General features: G+C 54.4%; 1 protein-coding gene across 1 annotated transcript; it reads right to left on the minus strand.

Annotated features, from left to right (window-relative positions):
* Positions 1-4454: 4454 nt before the first annotated feature.
* Positions 4455-18821, minus strand: LOC133354427 (growth/differentiation factor 10-like). The gene is made up of 4 exons (XM_061571247.1): positions 18422-18821; positions 12774-13729; positions 12616-12684; positions 4455-4646 (listed from the first exon to the last, which is right to left on the minus strand). Exons 1-4 carry the CDS (start codon positions 18696-18698, stop codon positions 4455-4457), a joined length of 1494 nt encoding a protein of 497 aa, XP_061427231.1. The 5' UTR covers positions 18699-18821.
* Positions 18822-21701: the final 2880 nt, after the last annotated feature.

A 21701-nucleotide genomic window follows, 5' to 3' on the forward strand; every position in this document is an offset into this window, starting at 1 on the left:
TTTATTATTTCCATTCTACGTAATAAAATAATAAAAATAAAATATTTGATAATATTTAATTTTTATTATTTTATTATTTCCATTCTACGTGACTTTACCGAAAGAACCAAGAACAAAGAGAGGAATGTTCAAGATTTCAGCTCTCACACGTGAAGACATTCTGATGCTGGATGTCATCTCCAGCGAAACGTCGGGGGGGGGGGGGGAGGGGGGGGTGGAGGAGGGAGTCAAACCAGGCCCCACGCTTTCTCCAAAACGTATTCACAGCCACGCGAGATGATATTTTTCCGAAAATTGTATTTGACACGGGCGTCAGCGACGGACAAAGGCATAAATATCTCACGCGAGATCCCATCGTGAAGACGACTCAGATTCGCTGACCGCGCGTGCATCGTCAGATCGCGTTGCAAGCGGCGAGCGACACGATCGCGCTGATGAGCGCCAGTGACGGCGGAACCTCGTGCATCAGAGCACGGCCGCTGCTCTCCGCTGCCCGCCATTCGCCGATCGTCTAATCAGCCTCAACGTTGACTCGTTGGTTCTTTCGGTAAAATCACGTGGGTAGAAAATTAATAGATCACTACGGTTCGATCGCATCAGGTGAGACAAAGACAGCGAGAGAACCGCTGAGGTTTGTCTGCTCACCTGATGACGGTTGCTTGTGTTGCGATCGAAACGTCGTGATCTATTTAATTTTCTACCCTACGCGACTTTACCGAAAGAACCAAAGAGCATGGCTTCCTGGCAGTCACGAGAGCTTCAAACCAAGCTCGACGTTTCTATGACGGGGACCTCAGACAGAACGAGTGGGGCCAGTGCGCAGTTCTTCAGATTCGATGCCGATGGGTTTCGGATCGGTCTGTGCGCGGAGACTGCGTGTGAGTGTGCGTGGTGCGTGACGCGTGCGTCCGACACGCGGGGAGCGGCGGTGTCGCGGTTCGCGCACCGCACCATCAACCTGGCGGCCCGGGGTTCGATTCCCGCTCACGGACCACACCCAGTGACGATTATCTCCACTGGTCCTGGGCCTCCCCTAGGTAGACTCAAGTCTCAAACGAGTACCTGGCGCGGTGCGTAAAGATCGCCACTAGGGAGACAAAGGCGGCCGGGCGTGGTTGCTGGCCACCCACCGCCCCTCGCGTACCGTGCCGGCCTTCATAGGTGCTCGTTGACAGCACTTGCCCCAACAGTCTGTGTCAGGCTATAGGGGGGATCTTTGTCTTGGTAGTCCCACGCGCATCGCTTGTTGAGTATGAGACGCAGCCATCGCTGTGACGTCGAAAGGCAAGGGACACGGCAGGCGACAAGCAGAGCCGTAAACTCGGGTTACGGCGAATCGGGGAGACTGCCCCGGACCCCGCGCTTTGGGTGGTGGTCCTGGGGGGGGGGGTGACGGGTGGTCCCGGGGAGAGAAGGGGGGTGGTCCCACGCTTTGGCGTCACGGAGTCAGATGTTAAATATCCCCCCATTAGTTTGAAGGCGTTTGGGGGCCCCCCACGGTTTGTGAGTTGCCCTGGGCTCCTGCACCCCCCCCCCACACTTACTATGGACGGGCCTGGCAATACGAATGTCACGTGACAACGAGTTCGCTTTAGGGATCTCGGAAACATCGGTCAGCAAGAACGTGGCGACGAGAGACAGGACTGGGAGACTCAGTGGAATATTTGCAACAAGGAGACAGAGCAATGTGTACAGATGTGTACGTGTGTATGTGTACAGATATGTACGTGTGTATGTGTATAGATATGTACGTGTGTATGTGTACATAAGGGGAGCGGTGGTGTAGCGGTTAGCGCGCCGTGCAACGAACCCGGCCACCCGAGTTCGATTCCCGCTCACGGCCAACGCCGGCGACGATCATTTGAATCGCTCGTGGGCCTCTCCCCCCTCGGTCGACTCAGCCTCAAACGAGTACCTGGTGCGATGTGTGAATATCGCCACTAGGGAGACAAAGGTGTCCGGGAGTGGTGCTAGCCACCCACCCCTTCGTGTGCCGTTCCAGCCTTCATAGGTGCTAATAGCACTTGCTCATATAGTCTATTAAGGCTGTACGGGGGATCTTTGTCTTGTATATATATGTGCGTGTACTGTATGTACTGCGTGTATTCTGTCCGTAAGACACACACACTGAGACTAGCCTGCTATGTTATCCTATCCGATTATAATTATAAGTTGACGCCCTATGTGATTTAACCGTCCTAACCCCGCGGTCACGATATAAAAAATAGCCTTGGCCAAAAATATAATCGATTCACGGATCGATTATCGGGCGCGACGCGTGACAATTAATCTAATCGCTAGCGGGCGAATCGATATCACGCCATAAAATGGCACACGACGTCGCTTTACAAATGCTAAGTAATAACAATAATACAACGTAGACCATTAACGATATCACAACAGAGATAACGGCGTTAATAACAAACAAAATATAATAGTAACAACAATATTCATAATCAGTATTATTTTCTATTATTAATAATTAGCGTCGACGCCGCGCGCGTGCACGTGACAAAGCACGCGGTTTGTTGTAGACGTCACAGACCCCCCCTCCTATCGCAGGGACGAATCAGCGCGCGCCGCGTGACGTCACCCTCCAGCTGGCGTGACGTGGTCCTTTAATGATCCGTCCTTAATTATCTGAGCGGAGGATGCAGTTACGCGTGACGCTGCTGCTACTGCTGATGCTGACGATGCTGTTGCTGCTGATGAGACTGTAAGAACAGACAGTGAAGGTCCCGTCTGGTGTCGACTGTTCGACGACTCTTGAGACCTGGCAGAAGGAAGGAAGCGATGGCGAGGTGCGTTGATGGTGTTAGATCGATCCACGCGACCCTTGCTGAATAGTTCACCCACGTGGAAGGTTGGGGGGGGGGTGAAGGGGGAGAGGGTGGGCTCGCATCCTCCTGCCCTCTCCACCAACTCTCCATCACCGAGTCCATCACCCGTCGTCAACCTCCCATCATCGCACGTCGGCTAAAGCGAGCGGGGAGTACTCTTTAGTGTCACGCACGTCCACGTGGCGGCGCTATTGGTCCGTGAGCTTGAGCGGCCGCGATCCATCGGCGCGCGTGCTGCTGATGATGCTGCTGATGATGCTGCTGCTGATGCTGCTGATGATGCTGCTGATGATGCTGCTGATGCTGCTGATGCTGATGATGCTGCTGATGCTGCTGCTGATGCTGATGATGCTGCTGCTGATGCTGTTGATGCTGCTGATGATGCTGCTGCTGATGCTGCTGATGATGCTGATGATGCTGCTGCTGCTGCTGATGCTGCTGATGATGCTGCTGCTGATGATGCTGCTGATGATGCTGCTGATGCTGATGATGCTGCTGATGCTGCTGCTGATGCTGATGATGCTGCTGCTGATGCTGTTGATGCTGCTGATGATGCTGATGCTGATGCTGCTGATGATGCTGATGATGCTGCTGATGCTGCTGATGATGCTGCTGATGCTGCTGCTGCTGAGTCATCCATCATCACCACGAGTCGTTAATGAGGGTGACGACCACCCAGCGTGGAGCGATCCTCATCAAGACGTCCTCGAGAGAATCATCATCATCAGTTGTAAGAGCCCCCACCCCCCCAGCCCCGCACCCACCCCCCGGGTGGGTGATGAGTAAGCGACTTAATTCGCTGCACGTGTTTATCCCTTGCGGGGGGTCCTGGCGTCTGCCGCTACCCAAAGCCCCCACCCTTGTGGTGGTGGGGGGGCTCGGGTCCCAATGAGCGGATCTTGTAGGCGCGGTCTGAGCGGAAGATCTCCCCTTGCCTCTCCCATTGCCTCTCTCTCCTCTCCCCTCTTCTTTAATCACTCTTCTCTACCCACTCCACGCCCTTTCCCTCTTCATCCTCTCCCCTCTCATCCCCACCCATCCCCTCTCATCCCCACCCATCCCCTCCCCTCTCTCGTCATCCCGTCGACTACCCGCCCCGCTTCCTTTCCCTCTCTCACACCTCCCTCCTGAGTGTCCCTCTCGCCGCATCGTTCCACTGACACGCCTCGCCACTGCACAAGCTGATGCTGCTGATGCTGCTGATGCTGATGTTTGTCTCGTGAGTTGGGCCCTCTAACACGGGGCCAACACGAGCATCAGATCCGAAGAGATGCAGCGACGCCTCCGGTGTCCGCGTGGCCTCGCCACGTGCCCCCCACCACCACCCCCAAGGGCCCCCCTTTACTACCCGTGCCCCCTATTGCTCACCCCCCCACCTTCACCCACCTGCTGGCTGTCTCGCGTCTCCCCCTGAGAGGTGCCGATGTGAAGCGCTGTCACAGAGAGCGAGAGATGTTTGGGAAAGTCCGGGGGTTTGACCCCCCCCCCAACAATTCGTATCCCCTCCTCCCCCCCGCCACTCCTCTTCTCTGACCCCCAAGAATATGGACTCCCCCCTTCGCCCCCCCCCCACCCATCTCCCTCTGTGTTGTCGCCGGGGCGTCGGAGGCCCGGCTATCTGCAGGCGCACGACTCGACGGACATGTTGGGGTAGAGTTTGAGGACCACGCTGTCCGCCTGGTCCACGTAGAGGATGCTGAGCGGCGTCATCTTGTCCGGCACGCAGCACGGCCCCGGCAGCCCAGGCACGAGTCCCACTGCACGCATCACGCTCTGGATGGTCGCGTGGTTCGTGGGACGCACGCCCTACGGAGGGGTGGGGGGGGTGTGGGGAGCGGTGGTGCAGTGGTTAGGACGCTGAGTGGGGGGCTATCTTGTCCGGCACCAGCCCCACGACACGAACCACGGTCCGGATGGTCGCGTGGTTCGTGGGACGCACGCCCTACGGAAGGGGGGGAGGGTGAGTGGGGGGAGCGGTGGTGCAGTGGTTAGGACGCTGAGTGGGGGGTTATCTTGTCCGGAACCAGCCCCACGACACGAACCACGGTCCGGATGTTCGCGTGGTTGGTGAGACGCACGGTACGTGGAGGGGTGTGGGGTGGGTGAGTTGGGGGAGCGGTGGCGCAGTGGTTGACGCACCGCGCTACCGTAGCCAACCGGGCGACCCGAGTTCGATTCGCGCTCACGGCCACACGAAACACGCGTACACATTATTTCGATTATTTATTTTGCCGCTGTGGATTTCCACATTGACGATGAGACACTCCCCGTCGAGCTATCATTTGTGGCCAGGTCGCTTCTGAAAAAGAAGCTAATGGCTCAGTGGATCTTACCTAGTACGATTTAAAAAAATAGATTCGTTTTACTTGTGTATATTTTTTAAGTGATTTGTTTATCTTACCTGTAATTTGTACTCGTATCTTGTTTTTGTGTTACATTCTGACAGCGTGCCCCTTCTGGATAGCTGTAAAAAAACAGCTTCATAGCTCATCGGATACCTCCGGTATATATAAATATTTAGATTCACTAACACCGGTGACGCTTTATCCGAACCTGTCCTGCTGGGCCTTCCCCCTAGGTCGACTCAGACTCAAATGACTACCTGGTGCAATGCGTAAACAGTGGCACGGGGGGAGACAAAGGCGGCCAGGCGTGGTGTTGGCCACTCACACCCTTTAATTTTGAACGTCCAGTCGATAATTGACCATTGCCGATGGCGACGATGATGATGATGATCATCATCATTTTAGACTGACGCGTGCTTGAGAATCGATGCGAGTTTTAATTCCGATTCCATCTCACGGATTATTCCCAAAGGTGGCACAGTCGGGTTTTTTACAATCGGGTTTAATTGTATTTTTATATTAAACCCGATCATCTGAGATTGGGAGAAATCCGGTTTAATTGGTTCTAATTGCAGAACCGCACTTCGCCAACTTCTCAACGATGGGCTTCATCCATTCCAAGCTAAGGAACTCACTGGCGCCCACGATTGTGGAGGAGAAGCTCGTGTTCATCACGACCAACCTGCCCGCCGCATTCTACGACTACCCCGTGCCCGACGGCCACGACTACGACAGCAGCACCGACGAGGAAGCAGCCGAAGCCTTGGATCAGAGTTTCGTATTCATTAAACCCGAAATCGGGTTTCATTGTATTAAAGAAAAAACCCGATGCCTGCCGCTGGAATAATCGGGTTTTTAAATCCTTTATATTAAGTTCGCTTGCTTGCTTGCTTGCGTGCTTGCGTGCTTGCTTACGACCGTGCAAATCTTTCGGTCGTTTTTTAACCCACGTCCCGTGATCCAATCGAGCTGACATTTTGCACACAGACTCGTTGTGCGAGACAATTAATGTTCATGAAATTTTTTTTCCAAAATTTTACACTGTTTAGGGAAAACAAATTAAATATTTAATTACCAATTGCTTACTACTGGCAGACAATCATCTGACCCATAGGTGGCAGCCATCTCAGGCCAGAGGACGAGAGGACTCTAGCCGCCACGCATATAAAGGATTTATAGTGAAAAACTTTGTTTTTATGGGTTATACTTATTTCCACCCATGAGTATTCCCGTCCCCTCTACAGCCACTAGAGGCGCTACCATCACAGCCCGATGCACAGGGGGGTGCTTCAAAACAATGTTAACACTCACGAGAATTTACAGCAACACCACAAGAAAATGTGCCTCCTCCGGGCTCTGGAGACCACCTGGAGAAGATTCCAGGCGCGCGTTGACAATGATGGCGAACAATTGGAGACTCTTTGAAGCTATTAATGTAAATTTGTTATCATGCTGCAGTGTATTCTCCGTTCTTTTAACCATTAAAAACGAGAGTCCCGTGTGAGTGTTAACATTTTATTGAAGCATCCTTTATTAAAACAAATTTTTGATTTAAAGCTTTCGTGACTGCAGGGATTCATATTCTTGGTTCTTTCGGTAAAGTCACGTAGAAGGGAAAGAATAAAATAATACAAATATAAAAACAATTCTATTTTATTATTTCCCTTCTACGTGACTTTACCGAAAGAACCAAGAATATAAAACAAAATTGTTGGTGACACGTGCGATCAGGCGGTGTTCTGGCCAGGACAACGCCTTTGTCTCAGCAATGTTGATGTTTACACACCAATGCACCAGGTACTCATTTCAGGCTGAGTCGACCTAGGTGAGGCCCGGTACTGGTTAAGAAATGTGTTACGCCCAAATATAGACGAAGGTTCCCCGTATAGCCTAAAGAGACAGTCACGGGCAAGTGCTGTTGGCGAGCACCTATGAAGGCCGTGACGGCACACGAGGGGGAGGGGTGGCCAGCACCACGCGCGGCCGCTAACATAAAATAAAGATCCCCCGTACAGCCTTAACAGACTGTAGGGGCAAGTGCTGTTAGCGAGCACTTATGAAGGCCGGAACGGTACACGAGGGGTGGGTGGCCAGCACCACGCCCGACCGCCTTTGTCTCCCTAGCAGTGATGTTTACACACCGCACCAGGTACTCATTTGAGGCTGAGTCGACCTAGGGGAGGCCCAGGACCGGTATCAGAAAATCGTCACTGGTGTTTGCCGTGATCGGGAATCGAACCCGGGTCGCCAGGTTCGTAGTGCAGCGCGCTAACCACTACACTACCGCTCCCCGCGCGCTAACCACTACACATAAACATACACACATAAACATACACAACAAAAACTGCCATTCGCCACTAAGTCGCGGTGTCGTCACCACGACGCTTGTGCCAGGCTATGTGCACGTTGAGGCCACGTGAAGTGTCGAACGCCCGCTGGCAGGAGGTAACGGGGCATATCCAGGTGCCACGGGTCGACTGACTGAGATGACCGAGATGACTGGCTGATGCACCACCTGTGCCCCCTACTGTGCCAACTTGCTGTACTTTAGCCACCCGGCGCTCCGCTCGTTGTTGTGAGCGTCGCTCCTCTGCCCTCTGTTGTTGTTGGAGGGCGACTGCCTCCAACTGGCCAGTAGCGTCCTTCACGAGCCTCCTCCACAGAGGCCGATCTTGCCACCGCTGGTACCAGTCCACTCAGCTCCACATCCTCCTGTACCACATCACTCCATCTCTTCTCTAGCCCGTGCCGCGCTCGTTTAGCCCCCTCGATCCTGCCGAACAAAAGCTGTTTGGGCATGCGGTGGCTGGGTATGCGGGCTACATGACCCAGCCAATGCAGCCTTGCCTGCCGGAGGAGCTCACCGATGGGACTTTGTTCACATCTTTCAAAGATTTGTGAGCTCCTTAAACAATCCAGCCTGGTGAAAACCAGGATGGATCGTAGGCAGGCCAGCCTAAATGTTTCTAACCGGCGAAGATGTTCCATTAGGGGTGTCCACGTTTCGCAAGCGTAGAGAAGGAAGGGAATGACCGTGGCCGAGAAGACCTGAAGCTTCGTGCGGAGCGACAGACCAGGTAGCTTCCACACAGCGTTATGCAACCGATGAAAAGATGCCGCTCAACTGATTCGGAGTGAGACCTCTGCTGTCAACCCGGAGCCGGTCATGAGCACACTGCTCAGGTATGGGAAACTCTCCACTCTCTCCACAACTGCCCCATCACCAATTGGGAGTTGTGGGGGTGGAGTGTCCGATGGTAAAAATACCCAGGCAGGTGCTTAGTTTTGATGGTAAGGCCCCACTTCTTAGTGGCAAGCTCCAGGTTCTGCAGCAGCGCCTCCAACTCTTCCTCTGAGTGAGCAGCAATTACCATATCATCGGCATACATAACGTGGTTGAGCAATAGGGAGCCATCCCTTGACCGCACCGGGCATCGATCAGCCTCCCATTGTGTCTGTACCAGATGGAAATTACCAGATGGAAATAACAGCCATCGAAGGCTTCACGAACTACGTGGTCGAAATAGATGTTAAATAAATAAACTAAACATACATACACACACATACACACATATACATACACATAATACATACATACACACATAAACATACACACAGACACATACACACAGAAACATACACACACAATAGATACGCATAATACATACACAATGCATACATACACGCATAAACATACACACATGATACATACATACACACAAAAACATCTGCACATAATACAGGCACACATAATACATACACAATACACACATACTACATACACACATAAAGCATACACACATCATACATACACACAATACAGGCACAATGCTAACGGTGACACAAAAAAAATGCAGCCGCCGTTCGCCACTAAGCTATGGTGACGTTACCACAGCGCGTGTGCCAGGCTAGGTGCACTTTGATACCATCACGTGAATTATGGAAGGCCCTCTCTGCTGGCGGGTTACAACACACAGACCCAGGTGCCATGGGTTGACTTACTGAGATGACTGGCAGATGCGCTACCTATTCTCCCCACTATACCAACTTGCTGCGTTTTAAACGCCCAGCGCTCCGCTCGTTGTTGTGAGCGTCGCTCTTCCATCCACCCTTTGTTGTTGCCGAAAGCGACTGCCTCCAACTGCCTAGGAGCGTCCTTGACGAGTCTTCTCTGCAGAGGCCGATTTTGACATCGCTGGTCAAGTCATCGGCAAGTCCACTCAGCTCCACATCCTCCGCTCTATGCGGCCAAACAGAAGCTGCGTGGGCATGCGGTGGCTGGGCATGCAGGCTACGTGACCCAGCCAATGCGGCCTCGTCTGCCGGAGGAGCTCAGTGATAGAACTGTGTTCAGATCTTTCAAGGATTTGTGAGCTGCTCACATAATGTAGTGGTGGTAAACCCGAGTGGTTATGTTTACACACCGCACCAGGTACTCATTTGAGGCTGAGTCGACCTAGGGGAGTCCCAGGAACGGTTCAGATAATCGTCACTGGGTGTTGGCCGTGAGCGGGAATCGAACCCGGGCGCCAGGTTCGTATCGCAGCGCGCTAACCGCTACACCACCGCTCCCCACGACATATCCACACAATGACGCACACATTGACAGACACGTGTGTTACTGTCCCAATGAACTTCACTCGCTGATTCCTCCACACCGTGTTGAGGACTTGGTCCGCTCGACATTCACCGTTTCGTCTCATCCACACTCTGTGCAACCACCAGCGCACTGGAGGTCACGACAACTCACTCAACCACTCACTCAGCCACTCAGCCATTCACTCAACCACTCACTCAGCCACTCAGCCACTCAGCCACTCACTCAACCGCTCACTCACCCACTCACTCAGCCACTCACTCAGCCACTCACTCAGCCACTCACTCACTCAGCCACTCACTCAACCACTCACTCAGCCACTCACTCAACCACTCACTCAACCACTCACTCAGCCACTCACTCACCCACTCACCAATCCACTCACTCACTAAGCTGCAGGTCACTTCACTTCTCTCTCTCTGCCTTTTCCCGTCACTTTGCCGCACATTGGAACTCCCTCTCCCATCACCGCCGCCTCTTGTTCCCAAGTTCTTAAAATAACAACAACAACACTAATAACCTCGCTCAATTCAAGAGACGCGTTACAGTGCTGTGTGTGGCTGGCCCCCTTGGCATTTTGGGCTTCTTGTTCTGCACTCAGTAACCGTGTCGTGTTTTTAATTAACTCCCAAGACCACCACGATACGATGTCTGAATTTGAATGATGATGGTGATGATGATTTTGTGATGATGTTAAGATGATGCTCTTTGGATTACGATGATGGTTTATAGATGATGATTGTTTTATTTTTTATAATGGACTGTTAAAATCAAAACGACGATTTATAAATCAGGATGATTCTTATTCTTAGTTCTTTCGGTAAAGTCACGTAGAAGGGAAGTAATAAAATAATAAAAATAAAACAATGAAATTCGCACGACGTTTCGATTGCAACACAAGCAATCATCATCAGGTGTGAAAACCACACCAAATTTTTTTTTTAACTGGCGTTTTTTTTCTTGCTGTGGTTTTCACACCTGATGATGATTGCTTGTGCTGCAATCGAAACGTCGTGAGAATGTAATAGTTTTATTTTTATTATTTTATAATTTCCCTTCTACGTGACTTTACCGATAGAACCAAGAATTCTGAATCCCTGCAATCACGAAAACTTTAAATCGAAATTCAGGATGATTCTGTCTCTACGATGGTGATCTTGAAATAAGGACGATGACATATTATTGTTAACGAAGGACTTAGGCCGATGGATTATTAATGAGGATGGTGGACCATTGATTATGATGATGACGATGGATTATTATCGATAATTTCGTGACGATGATGCTACTGCAACGGCAGTGATGCACTTGCACAGTTAACAGAAACAAAACTCAACTTATCCAGGAATCACACTGTGTGTGGTCCTTTATATGTCACGATGTTATCGGGCCAACTGATTCAATGCTCTGCCCGTGAGAGGCAAACGGAGGACTCTGAGAATATCCACGGGGTCCAGACGGGACAGGTTGGAGTCGGCAATTGACGCTTTGCTGTACCGCCGTCTCCTGGCGAGTCGGGGTACGGCTCCATCTCGACGCCAAATCCACGCGTTACATTGTGACCGCCGCTCCATATTTCTCACGTGATAAGCCACTTCGTGGAGCTCTCGTTTGCGGTGGGCAGGTCGCTTTTTGAAAATAACTCTATAGCTCAGTTGGCCGTTCCTGGTTAAAAAAAAGGGGGAAATAATAAAATAATAAAAATTAAACATAATAAAATAATTATTGTGAGAATTATTTTATTATGTTTAATTTTTATTATTTTCTTGTGAGAATTATTTTATTATGTTTTATTTTTATTATTTTATTATTTCACTTCTACGTGACTTTACCGATAAAACCAAGAAGATGAATCCCTGCAGTCACGAAAGCTTTAAATCGAAAAATAATAGGTGAATTTAGTTTAGTTTAGGTGAGTTTTGCATGGGGCCGTCCATGGGGGGGGGGGGGTGTTGGGGGGCCCAGGACAACTCACAGACCATGTGGAGCCTCCGATGCCTTCAAACGTGCACGGGGCCGTCACACCCTCTCCGCCGTAGCCTGGCTCCGCAACATCAGTGCGGTGGTCCACCAACCCCCCCCCCCCCTCGCTGCTACCTCCGCAGCGTTTGAATCACGCGTGGTTGGCCACGTCACGTGTAGAGTCGCTGCGGTCACGTGCTGCGCAAAGCAACGCGTCTGCTGCGGCGTTAGCTATAATTGTGCATTACCTTTTTATTTGTCCAGGTAAGGCCTACTGAGCTATGTATATACATAGTTCTTTTTCAGAAGCGACCTGGTCACAAATGATAAAGTGGATTATCACGTGGAAATGTATAGCAGCCGGACGACCCGGAGAAAAAACTCCAAATATACAGCAGCAGGCGTCAGGGTCGGGATCGAACCCACGACCTCCTGCATACCAGGCGAGGTAGTTGACATCTCCTAGCCACCGTGATGATGATGATGATGAGAGAAAAACACCGCAAACTCCAAATATACAGCAGCAGGCGTCAGGGTCGGGATCGAACCCACGACCTCCTGCATACCAAGCGAGGTAGTTAACATATTCTAGCCAACGTGATGATGATGAGAGAAAAACACCGCAAACTCCAAATATACAGCAGCAGGCGTCAGGGTCAAGATCGAACCCACGACCTCCTGTACACCAGGCGAGGTAGTTAACATCTCCTAGCCACCGTGATGATGATGACGATGACGAGAGAGAGAACCCGCAAACTCCAAATGCACAGCAGCAGGCGTCAGGGTCGGGATCGAACCCACGACCCCCTGCATACCAGGCGAGGTAGCTAACATCTCCTAGTCACCGCTGCCTCGATGCCTCCTCCCGTACCTTGGACATGGGGAAGTCGCAGGTGCCGGCGCAGTAGTGCGCGAGGTACGCCTTGGGGGAGATGATCCACTTGTCCCAGCCGATGTCGGCAAAGTCCACCGTGAGGTGGCGTCGTGCGCACGCCGTGAGGGGGGGAGGGCCCCCCCCCACCGCGTGACCCCCGCCCGGGGACGCCGCTTGTCCGCTCTGCGCCTCCGTTCCGCCTCGGTCTTCCCACGACCCCGGCCGCCGCCGCCGCCGCCGCTGTGGCTGCTGCTGTTACTTCGACTGCTGCTGTTGGCTCCTCCGTGATCCCTCTGCCTCTGCGCGTCTCTGGGTCGAGATCTGCGCTGGGATGACGATGATGCTGCTGCTGATGAAGATGGTGAATATGATGCTGATGATGATGATGCTGATGCTGATGATGATCTTCTTTCCTGTGCCATCTCTTCATCGTCATCACCATCACTGCCATCGTCCTCATCATCACCATGACCATCATCACCGTCCTCGAAGGAAGGGGGGGGAGCCAGGAGACGCGACCCGGGCAGTTCATTTGTCCGCAGCGACGCGTCGCGCCTCTGCCGCACCGCTCCTCCAACGTCCCCCTCGGACTCAACCTCGACCCCGGCTCCCCTGTCCGACCCGCCCTGCTCATCGTCCCCATCGGCGAGGGGGTCCGGTCCCCGCGACCCGGCAGACCCCCCGCGCGCCTGGTGCAGAGCCCGCAGCTGCAGGACGCTCGCGACGCCGCCGTCCCCTGCCAGGGCCGAGTCGAACGCGAAGACGAGGAGGTAAGGGACCTCGTCGGCACGCCTGGGACCCGTGCGGATGTCCGCGTGGAGCCAGGGCATCCCTCGGGAGCGCGCCTCGCCCAGCGGCGCCGTGACGTCGCGCGCGTGCCAGTGCGCGTAGCTCGAGGGGATGAACGAGAATGACGCACGGCGAGGGGAGCCCGCGCCGGGGTCGCCGCGGGGGTGCGCCGATCCCCACAGGGACACGGAGACGCGCTGGGGCCCACGTCCCTGACGACTCGGCGCGCCCGGGGGGAAGTGGAGAGACGCGGCGATGAGAGACTCGGACGCGGGGATGAGGGAGAGGTTGAAGGAGAAGTGGGGTCCTGGCGGCGAGTCTCCTGGGGGAGGGGAGCGGGGGGGTGGGGGGTGAGAGAGGGAGAGACGCGGGTTACGGGGGGCTGCGGGGGTCACGGGGAGATGAGGTCATCATGGGGGGGGTGGGTGAGAGAGGGAGACGTGGGTCACGGGGAGATGAGGTCATCATGGGGGGGGGGGTGAGAGAGGGATACACGGTTACGGGGGGCCACGGGGGTCATGGGGGGATGAGGTCATAATTGGGGGGGTTAGAGAGGGAGACGCGGGTCACGGGGGGCCACGGGGGTCATGGGGGGATGAGGTCATAATTGGGGGGGGTTAGAGAGGGAGACGCGGGTCACGGGGGGATGAGGTCCTATACTCGGATGTTTGGCCAACTCCAAGAATGATACGAGTCTGGGTCAAGCGAGGGGATAGGAGGGGTCTAGAGTGTGAAAGGGGTCGCAAACGGGTCGCGCTTGACCTCCCTGTGTCGGGGTGACCCCCCCCCCCCCGACCCAGTGCCCCCATCACTCCGCGCCACGCGATCCCCAAACTGCACGCCAGGGGGCGCCACGTGACCGCGGTGGCGAAGAGAGGAGGCGAGGCGCTTGATTTTGTTTGTTTAGAAATACACGGTTGTCGGGCACGCAGGCAGGTAGGACTCGAATCGCCAAGCGGTCAGCAACAAACGGCACTGTTCAAGTTGTCAATGCGCTCGAGCGAGCGCATTGACAACTTGTTGTTTTAAGAACTTTGGAGAAGAGACGATGGTGGCAGAGCGAAGCAGCAGGATGAGGAGTGACGTGAGCGGGTGGATGGATGGGTGAGTGAGTGGGTGAGTAAGTGGGTGAGTGAGTGAGTGGGTGAGTGAGTGGGTGAGTGAGTGGGTGAGTAGGTGAGTGAGTAGGTGAGTGAGTGGGTGATTGTTTTGCGAGTGACTGGGCGAGTGAGCGGGTTAGTGAGTGAGTGGGTGAGTGAGTGATTGATTGGCGAGTGAGTGGGTGAGTGAGTGGGTGAGTGGGTGAGTGGGTGAGTGAGTGGGTGAGTGGGCGAGTGGGTGAGTGAGTGGGTGAGTGAGTGGGTGATTGTTTGGCGAGTGGGTGGGTGTGTGAGCGGGTGAGTGAGTGGGTGAGTGAGTGGGTGAGTGAGTGGGTGAGTGGGTGAGTGAGTGAGTGGGTGAGTGAGTGAGTGGGTGATTGTTTGGTGAGTGAGTGGGCGAGTGAGTGGATGAGTGAGTGGGTGAGTGAGTGGGTGAGTGAGTGAGTGAGTGGGTGATTGATTGGCGAGTGAGTGGGTGAGTGAATGCAGACGGACTGACGAACCCAATTGCCGGACTGCACTACGCCTTAATATCAGCGTATAAAGCGCACACCGCACATCTCGATCTCGTAGAGAACGAGAGAGAGAGAGAGAGAGAGGACGACTTAGAGGCGCCAGGAGGAGGAGGAGGGGGAACCACAGAATCAGAATATTAATTTATTCTGGAAGAATCCGATGAGCTATGAAGCAATTTCTGTTCACAGTTGTCCAGACGAGGAGCAGGAAGGCAGTAGCCACGCTGTGAGGAGCCGGCACTACCAACACTTGTCCAATCTCTGCGGTCCTATGTATACGAAGACGTTATCGGCTAACTAATGAGTAATCTTCGTTTTTTCGGTAAAGTCACGTAGGTAAAAAAAATGTAATTAAAATTTATAAAATAAAATACATTTTATTTCATTTTTTTTTTACCTACGTGACTTTACCGAAAAAACTAAGGATATGAATCCTTGCAGTCACGAAAGCTTCAAATCTAGAATTAACTAATGAGCGTCTGTGGGATGAAACCAGCGCGCGCGGAGATGCCCCGGGCGTGCGAGGGGGCAACACTCTATCCCATACCGACGGAGCAGGTGGATTTGCACATTTGTCTGCTGGCGTGCTGGGGTAATCGCTCCACCTCGACGCCCATGGAAAGACAGTTTCGCCAACATACACTATGAGACCTCCTTTACCAGTGGCAAAATATAGTAGTAGGTTTTTACCCTTTAAACTGGTACAAAACTGACACCTTTATACAAGGCATCATGTTTGCAATAACCACAACACAAGCAGTCAAAATGCAAACAAAAAGAAAGGCTAGGCTCTAAGGAAAGCCTAGGCTCTAAGGAAAGCTGTCTCGGGTGTGGACCAATCAACTTCAAGGACAGTGCATATCATTATCATTATCAGAGTTGTTTCTTTTTGTTTGCATTTTGACTGCTTGTGTTGTGGTTATTACAAACATGATGCCTTGTATAAACGTGTCAGTTTTGTACCAGTTTAAAGGGTAAAAACCTACTACTATATTTCGCCAACATCTTTGTGCGTTCCACCAACCCCTCGCTGCTGCTGCTGATGCTGCCGCTGCCTCCTGCAGCGCTGCATCACAGGCAGCCAGGTGCAGCATCGCCACCACCAGTGCCCGGATGAGATCTGCCCGAATCCACTTTCCGAACTGCACGTGCGCTTCCGTGCAACACACGGAATGGGATCGAACTCAGAGTCGCGCTTTCAAACTCCACCGTGCGGCTCGATTGAAGGGGGGGGGATTGGGGGAGGGGGTGGGGGGCGCTCCTCTCCCCCCCAAGGCCCCCACCCTGCCAGGTGCGCGCTCTACCCAGGTGTAGGAGCCCTGCGGGAAGGCGCGCCACGCGGAGCCACGCGGGGAGCCCGGGGCGAGAGGTGTCCCAGCGTCCCAACCCGCCCGGGCGACTCGGCTGGGCACGGGCAGTACAGTCTAGAGATGTGAAGTCTATAGCGATACAGTCTAGAGATGTGAAGTCTATAGCGATACAGTCTAGAGATGTGAGGTCTACAGCAGTACAGTCTAGAGATACAGCAGTACAGTCTATAGCGATACAGTCTAGAGATGTGAGGTCTACAGCAGTACAGTCTAGAGATGCACGGTCCATAGCAGTACAGTCTAGAGATGAGCGGTCTATAGCGATACAGTCTAGATATGTGAAGTCTATAGCAGTACAGTCTAGAGATGTGAGGCCTATAGCAGTGCAGTCTAGAGATGAGCAGTCTATAGCAGTACAGTCTAGATATATGAGGTCTATAGCCATACAGTCTAGAGATGTGAGGTCTGTAGCAATGACGTCGAAAGCAATTTCGTCTCGGGAAATCCGGTCCAGCCAACTCTAGCGCTGTCTAGTCCAGAGGATTACAGTGTGGAGAAATGCGTCATTCCCAGTCTCATCGACTAACCCAGCCCTTGCACGACCGGGTCTAGACGAGTCTGGATGACACCTTGCCAGCCCTATTGGCCAGATGCATTGCGACTCGGCGCGCCTGTGCGGCTGCGGCGTGGCAGGTGAGTACAGCAAGCGGGATCGTGAACCCGTGTGTGCTGCCCGTAGCTATGTGAGTGTGACCCCCCCCTCCCCCCACACACACACACTCGTGTAAAGCAGTGAGCCGCTGTGGTTTGATGTTAAACTCAAATAAACTTCTACGGCTTCCTCCCACGCGGAGTCAGACGCTCATCCATCACTCATGGAGATATTCACGTGAATTCATTGACTCTATTTGGTTACACGCAAATGCGGGGCACAGGCCGAAACGTCCAAAAAAAAAACGTCAAGCGGCCAGCAACACCCAGCACTATCAGCTAAGTCGCAATAGGCAAGAGTTTAACGCGTTCTTTTATTTATTGAGCGAGGTTATAACGGAATCGGTCAAACATCTCGAGGGATCAAGACCCTCCTGCACATGTGCCTCGAGACTCGGTGAGGATTTATGCGAATTCGTGGCATACGGGGTTGGGGGGGGTCAAAAGGGGGGGGGGGCGGGGGGACGCTTCACCCCTCCCCTCCTCAAAACCTTCCCACCTTCGGCGCGCGTGTTAGGTGGCGATTTAGATAATGCTGCTGCTGATGATGATGAAGATGTTATTTGTAACTCATGATGATTGATGTGGTCATCATGATCATCATCACCATCACATCCGCGCAGGACGGTGGTGATGTGAGGACAGGACAGGGAGGGCACGTCACGTGGTGAGTGAGGGGTGGGGGTCACGTGGTGAGCGAGGGGGTGAGGGTCACGTGGTGAGTGAGTGGGTCACGTGGTGAGTGAGTGGGTCACGTGGGGAGTGAGTGTCACGTGGTGAGTGAGTGAGTGAGTGGGGGTCACGTGGTGAGTGAGTGAGTGGGTGTCACGTGGTGAGTGAGAGGATGAGGGTCACGTGATGAGTGAGTGGGGGTCACGTGGTGAGCGAGGGGGTGGGGGTCACGTGGTGAGTGAGAGGATGAGGGTCACGTGGTGAGTGAGTGAGTGGGTGTCACGTGGTGAGTGAGAGGATGAGGGTCGCGTGGTGAGTGAGTGAGTAAGTGGGGGTCACGTGGTGAGCGAGAGGATGAGGGTCACGTGGTGAGTGAGTGAGTGGGTGTCACGTGGTGAGCGAGAGGATGAGGGTCAAGTGGTGAGTGAGTGAGTGGGGGTCACGTGGTGAGTGAGAGGATGAGGGTCGCGTGGTGAGTGATTGAGTAAGTGGGGGTCACGTGGTGAGTGAGTGAGTGAGTGGGGGTCACGTGGTGAGCGAGGGGGTGGGGGTCACGTGGTGAGTGAGTGGGTGTCACGTGGTGAGTGAGTGAGTGGGGGTCACGTGGTGAGTGAGTGGGGGTCACGTGGTGAGTGAGTGGGTGTCACGTGGTGAGCGAGAGGATGAGGGTCACGTGGTGAGTGAGTGAGTGGGGGTCACGTCTCGCCTGGGCTCAGTGCCGCGATGCTCCGCACGCTGTTGCCGCGGATTCGCGCTCCTCCCTCGCGGCGGCACCGCTCGTAGAGGGCGCGCATGCGGGCAGCCAGCTCGCCGCCCTCATGCTGATGGTGGTGCTGATGATGGTGCTGATGGTGCTGCTGCTGATGCTGATGGTGCTGATGACGATGATGGTGCTGCTGCTGCTGGTGGTGGTGGTCGGTTGCCACCCCAGTGAAGAGCAGCAGCAGCAGCAGCATCAGCCGCGGCCTCCGCTCGCTGCTCATGTTGGCACAGAGTCCCCTACAGAGTCCCCTACAGGCACCCCGGTGGGAGGCCCCTCCTGGGACGGGGAGACCCCGCGGGGGTCGGCGCGGCCATCCCCCCTCTTCCCTGACCCCCCCTCTCTGATCCCCCCTCTCCCTGATCCCCCCTCTTACCCGATCCCCTCTTCCCTAATCCCCCCTCTCCCGGATCCCCTCTCCCTGATCTCCTCTCCCTGATCCCCTTTCCCTGATCCCCCTTCTCTCTGATCCCCTCTCCCTGATCCCCCCTCCTTGATCCCCTTTTCCTGATTCCCTCTCCCTGATCCCACCTCCCTTATCCCCTCTCGTCGGCTTGGCTCTATGCCCCCCCCCCCCCACTCCTTTCCCCCCTCGCTAATCCCCACTTTGTGCTCCTCAATCACATCTCCTCCTCTCTCGCCCCCCCCCCCCCACTTACTCCTCGCCCCCACCACTCTCCTCTCTCGCCCTACTCCTTGATCCCGCCGATCCACTCCCTCGCCCGCTCCTCACTGCCGACGTTGCCTTTGGGGGCAGAGTCCTGGGTGGAGTTTCCCCAGGTTCGGAATTCCCGGGTTCGAGTCCCGGGTTCTAAGTGCTGGCTTCTGGGGAAAGTCCTCGACGAGAGAGAGAAAGAGAGAGATTCCCGGCTGGAGGTCCCGGGGTTTGGAGATGCGACTGCGCCTTGCAAGCTCCCTCCCGGCGCGCCTCACACGAACTCCTCGGCTCAGAGACCCGCACGCTCCACGCCTCCCGTCCCTCTTCCTCGACGCTCCGCGGGGAACCCGTCGAGGGGGATCGAACCGGGGTCCCTGTGACAACGGGAGCCCTCGTGAGCGGTGACGTCTTCAGTCACTCGGGTGTCAGTCGAGCGGAGCGATTAACCGGCGACTCCACGTGTCTTCCTCGCGACCCCACGTGTCTCCTTGTCTCTCCGTGTCGTCTCCGGCGTCTTCCCGTATCTCCTCGTGGCTTGTTTGGCGACTTCCACAGTTGTCCTCGCGTCCCCGTGCTCCTCCCGAATGTCTCCAGGTGCCTCTGGTGTCTTCACGATGCTGCCTCCTTGCGCCTTCGCCGTCGCCTTTGTCTCCGTGTCCCCCGTGTCTCCCCGTGTCTCCCCGTGTCTTCCCAACGTCGCCTCGTGGTGTCTCTGTGTGTCTCCGCGTCTCCTGTCCGCACTCCGCTCCACTTTGCGCGCTCGACTCTGCAGTGGGGCGGTTATAAGGTGGAGGGGGGTGGAGGGGGTGGAGGAGGAGGGGGGTTAGGGGAGGTTACACACACAATGACAAAGATCCCCCCTGTAGGCTTGACAGACACGTGGGGCAAGTGCTGTTAGCGAGCACCCTTGAAGGCTCGCACGGTGCGCAAGGTGGCCAGCACTACGCCCGACCACCTTTGTCTCCCCAGTGGCGATGTTAACACACCGCACCAGGTACTCATAAGAGGCTGAGTCGACCTAGGGGAGGTGCAGGAGCGGTGCAGATAATGGTCACTGGGTGTTGGCCGTGGGCAGTAATCGACCTCGAGTCGCCGGGTTCGTAGCGCGGCGCGCTAACCGCTGCACCACCGCTCCCCAGCACCGCAAACACACGCGCACACCTCCCCATGTACACATACAGACGCTTCAGTCACGTGCTGTTTCAACAAGCACCAATTAAGGCCGGAACGACCACGCGATGGGCCGTGCGGTCAGCTACCACGCCCGGCCGCCTTTGTCTCCCCACTCTTCATCTCCCCCCCCTCCACCTTTCACTTACGCACCGTTACCAGGCATTCATTTGATGCCGAATCGTTCTAGGGGAAGAGTCCCGCTGCTGCACAGACGATCGCGTAAATCCCATGAGATTCAATGATGCACCGCGAGTCGGTGTGATCAGAGAGACGACAGCCACCAAACAACGAGCGGTTAAGCGGCGAGGTCGGATATGCGACGTCGTTCCGCGGGGGGGGGGGGGGGGGTGACGGGGTGCAGGTGGAGGCGTCACGTGGCTCGCGGACTCGGACTCGCACCTGAGCGGTTGGGGCGAGGGGGGAGGGGCGCGCAGGGAGAGGGGGGGGACGCGAGTGGAGCCACCTGAACGCCGACCCAGCGGCGATGCCCTGGTGGCGGGAGAGTGGGTCGGAGTGATTGAGTGAAAGTGTGTGAGTGTGTGTGAGTGTGTGTGTGAGTGAGTATGTGTGAGTGTGTGTGAGAGTGAGTGTGTGTGAGTGAGTGTGTGAGTGTGTGTGAGTGTGTGTGTGTGAGTGTGTGTGTGTGAGTGTGTGAGTGTGTGTGTGAGTGTGTGTGAGTGAGTGAGTGTGTGAGTGTGTGAGTGTGTGTGAGTGTGAGTGAGTGTGTGTGAGTGTGTGTGAGTGAGTGTGTGAGTGTGTGTGAGTGTGAGTGTATGAGAGTGTGTGAGTGTGTGTGAGTGTGTAAGTGAGTGTATGAGAGTGTGTGAGTGTGTGTGAGTGTGTAAGTGAGTGTGTGAGTGAGTGTGTGTAAGTGTGTGTAAGTGTGTGAGTGAGTGTGTGAGTGTGTGTGAGTGAGAGTGTGTGAGAGTGTGTGTGGGTATGTGAGTGAGTGTGTGAGTTAGTGTGAGTTAGTGTGTGTGAGAGTGTGTGTGAGAATGTGAGTGAGTGAGTGTAAGTGTGTGTGTGAGTGTGTGTGTGAGTGAGTGAGTGTGTGAGTGAGTGAGTGAGTGTGTGAGTGAGTGTGTGAGTGAGTGTGTGAGTGAGTGTGTGAGTGAGTATGTGAGTGAGTGTGTGTGTGAGTGTGTGAGTGAGTGTGTGTGAGAGTGTGTAAGTGTGTGTGAGTGTGTGTGTGAGTGTGTGAGTGAGTGTGTGTGAGTGTGTGTAAGTGTGTGTGAGTGAGTGAGTGTGTGTGAGTGAGTGAGTGTGTTTGAGTGAGTGTGTGTAGTGTGTGTGAGTGAGTGTGTGAGTGTGTGTGAGTGAGTGTGTGTGAGTGTGTGTGAGTGAGTGAGTGAGTGTGTTTGAGTGTGTGTGTGTAAGTGTGTGTGAGTGAGTGTG

The sequence above is a fragment of the Lethenteron reissneri genome, chromosome 47, assembly GCF_015708825.2.
Source record: "Lethenteron reissneri isolate LAM-NWPU_2019-01 chromosome 47, ASM1570882v1, whole genome shotgun sequence".
Classification (NCBI taxonomy): Eukaryota; Metazoa; Chordata; class Hyperoartia; order Petromyzontiformes; family Petromyzontidae; genus Lethenteron; species Lethenteron reissneri.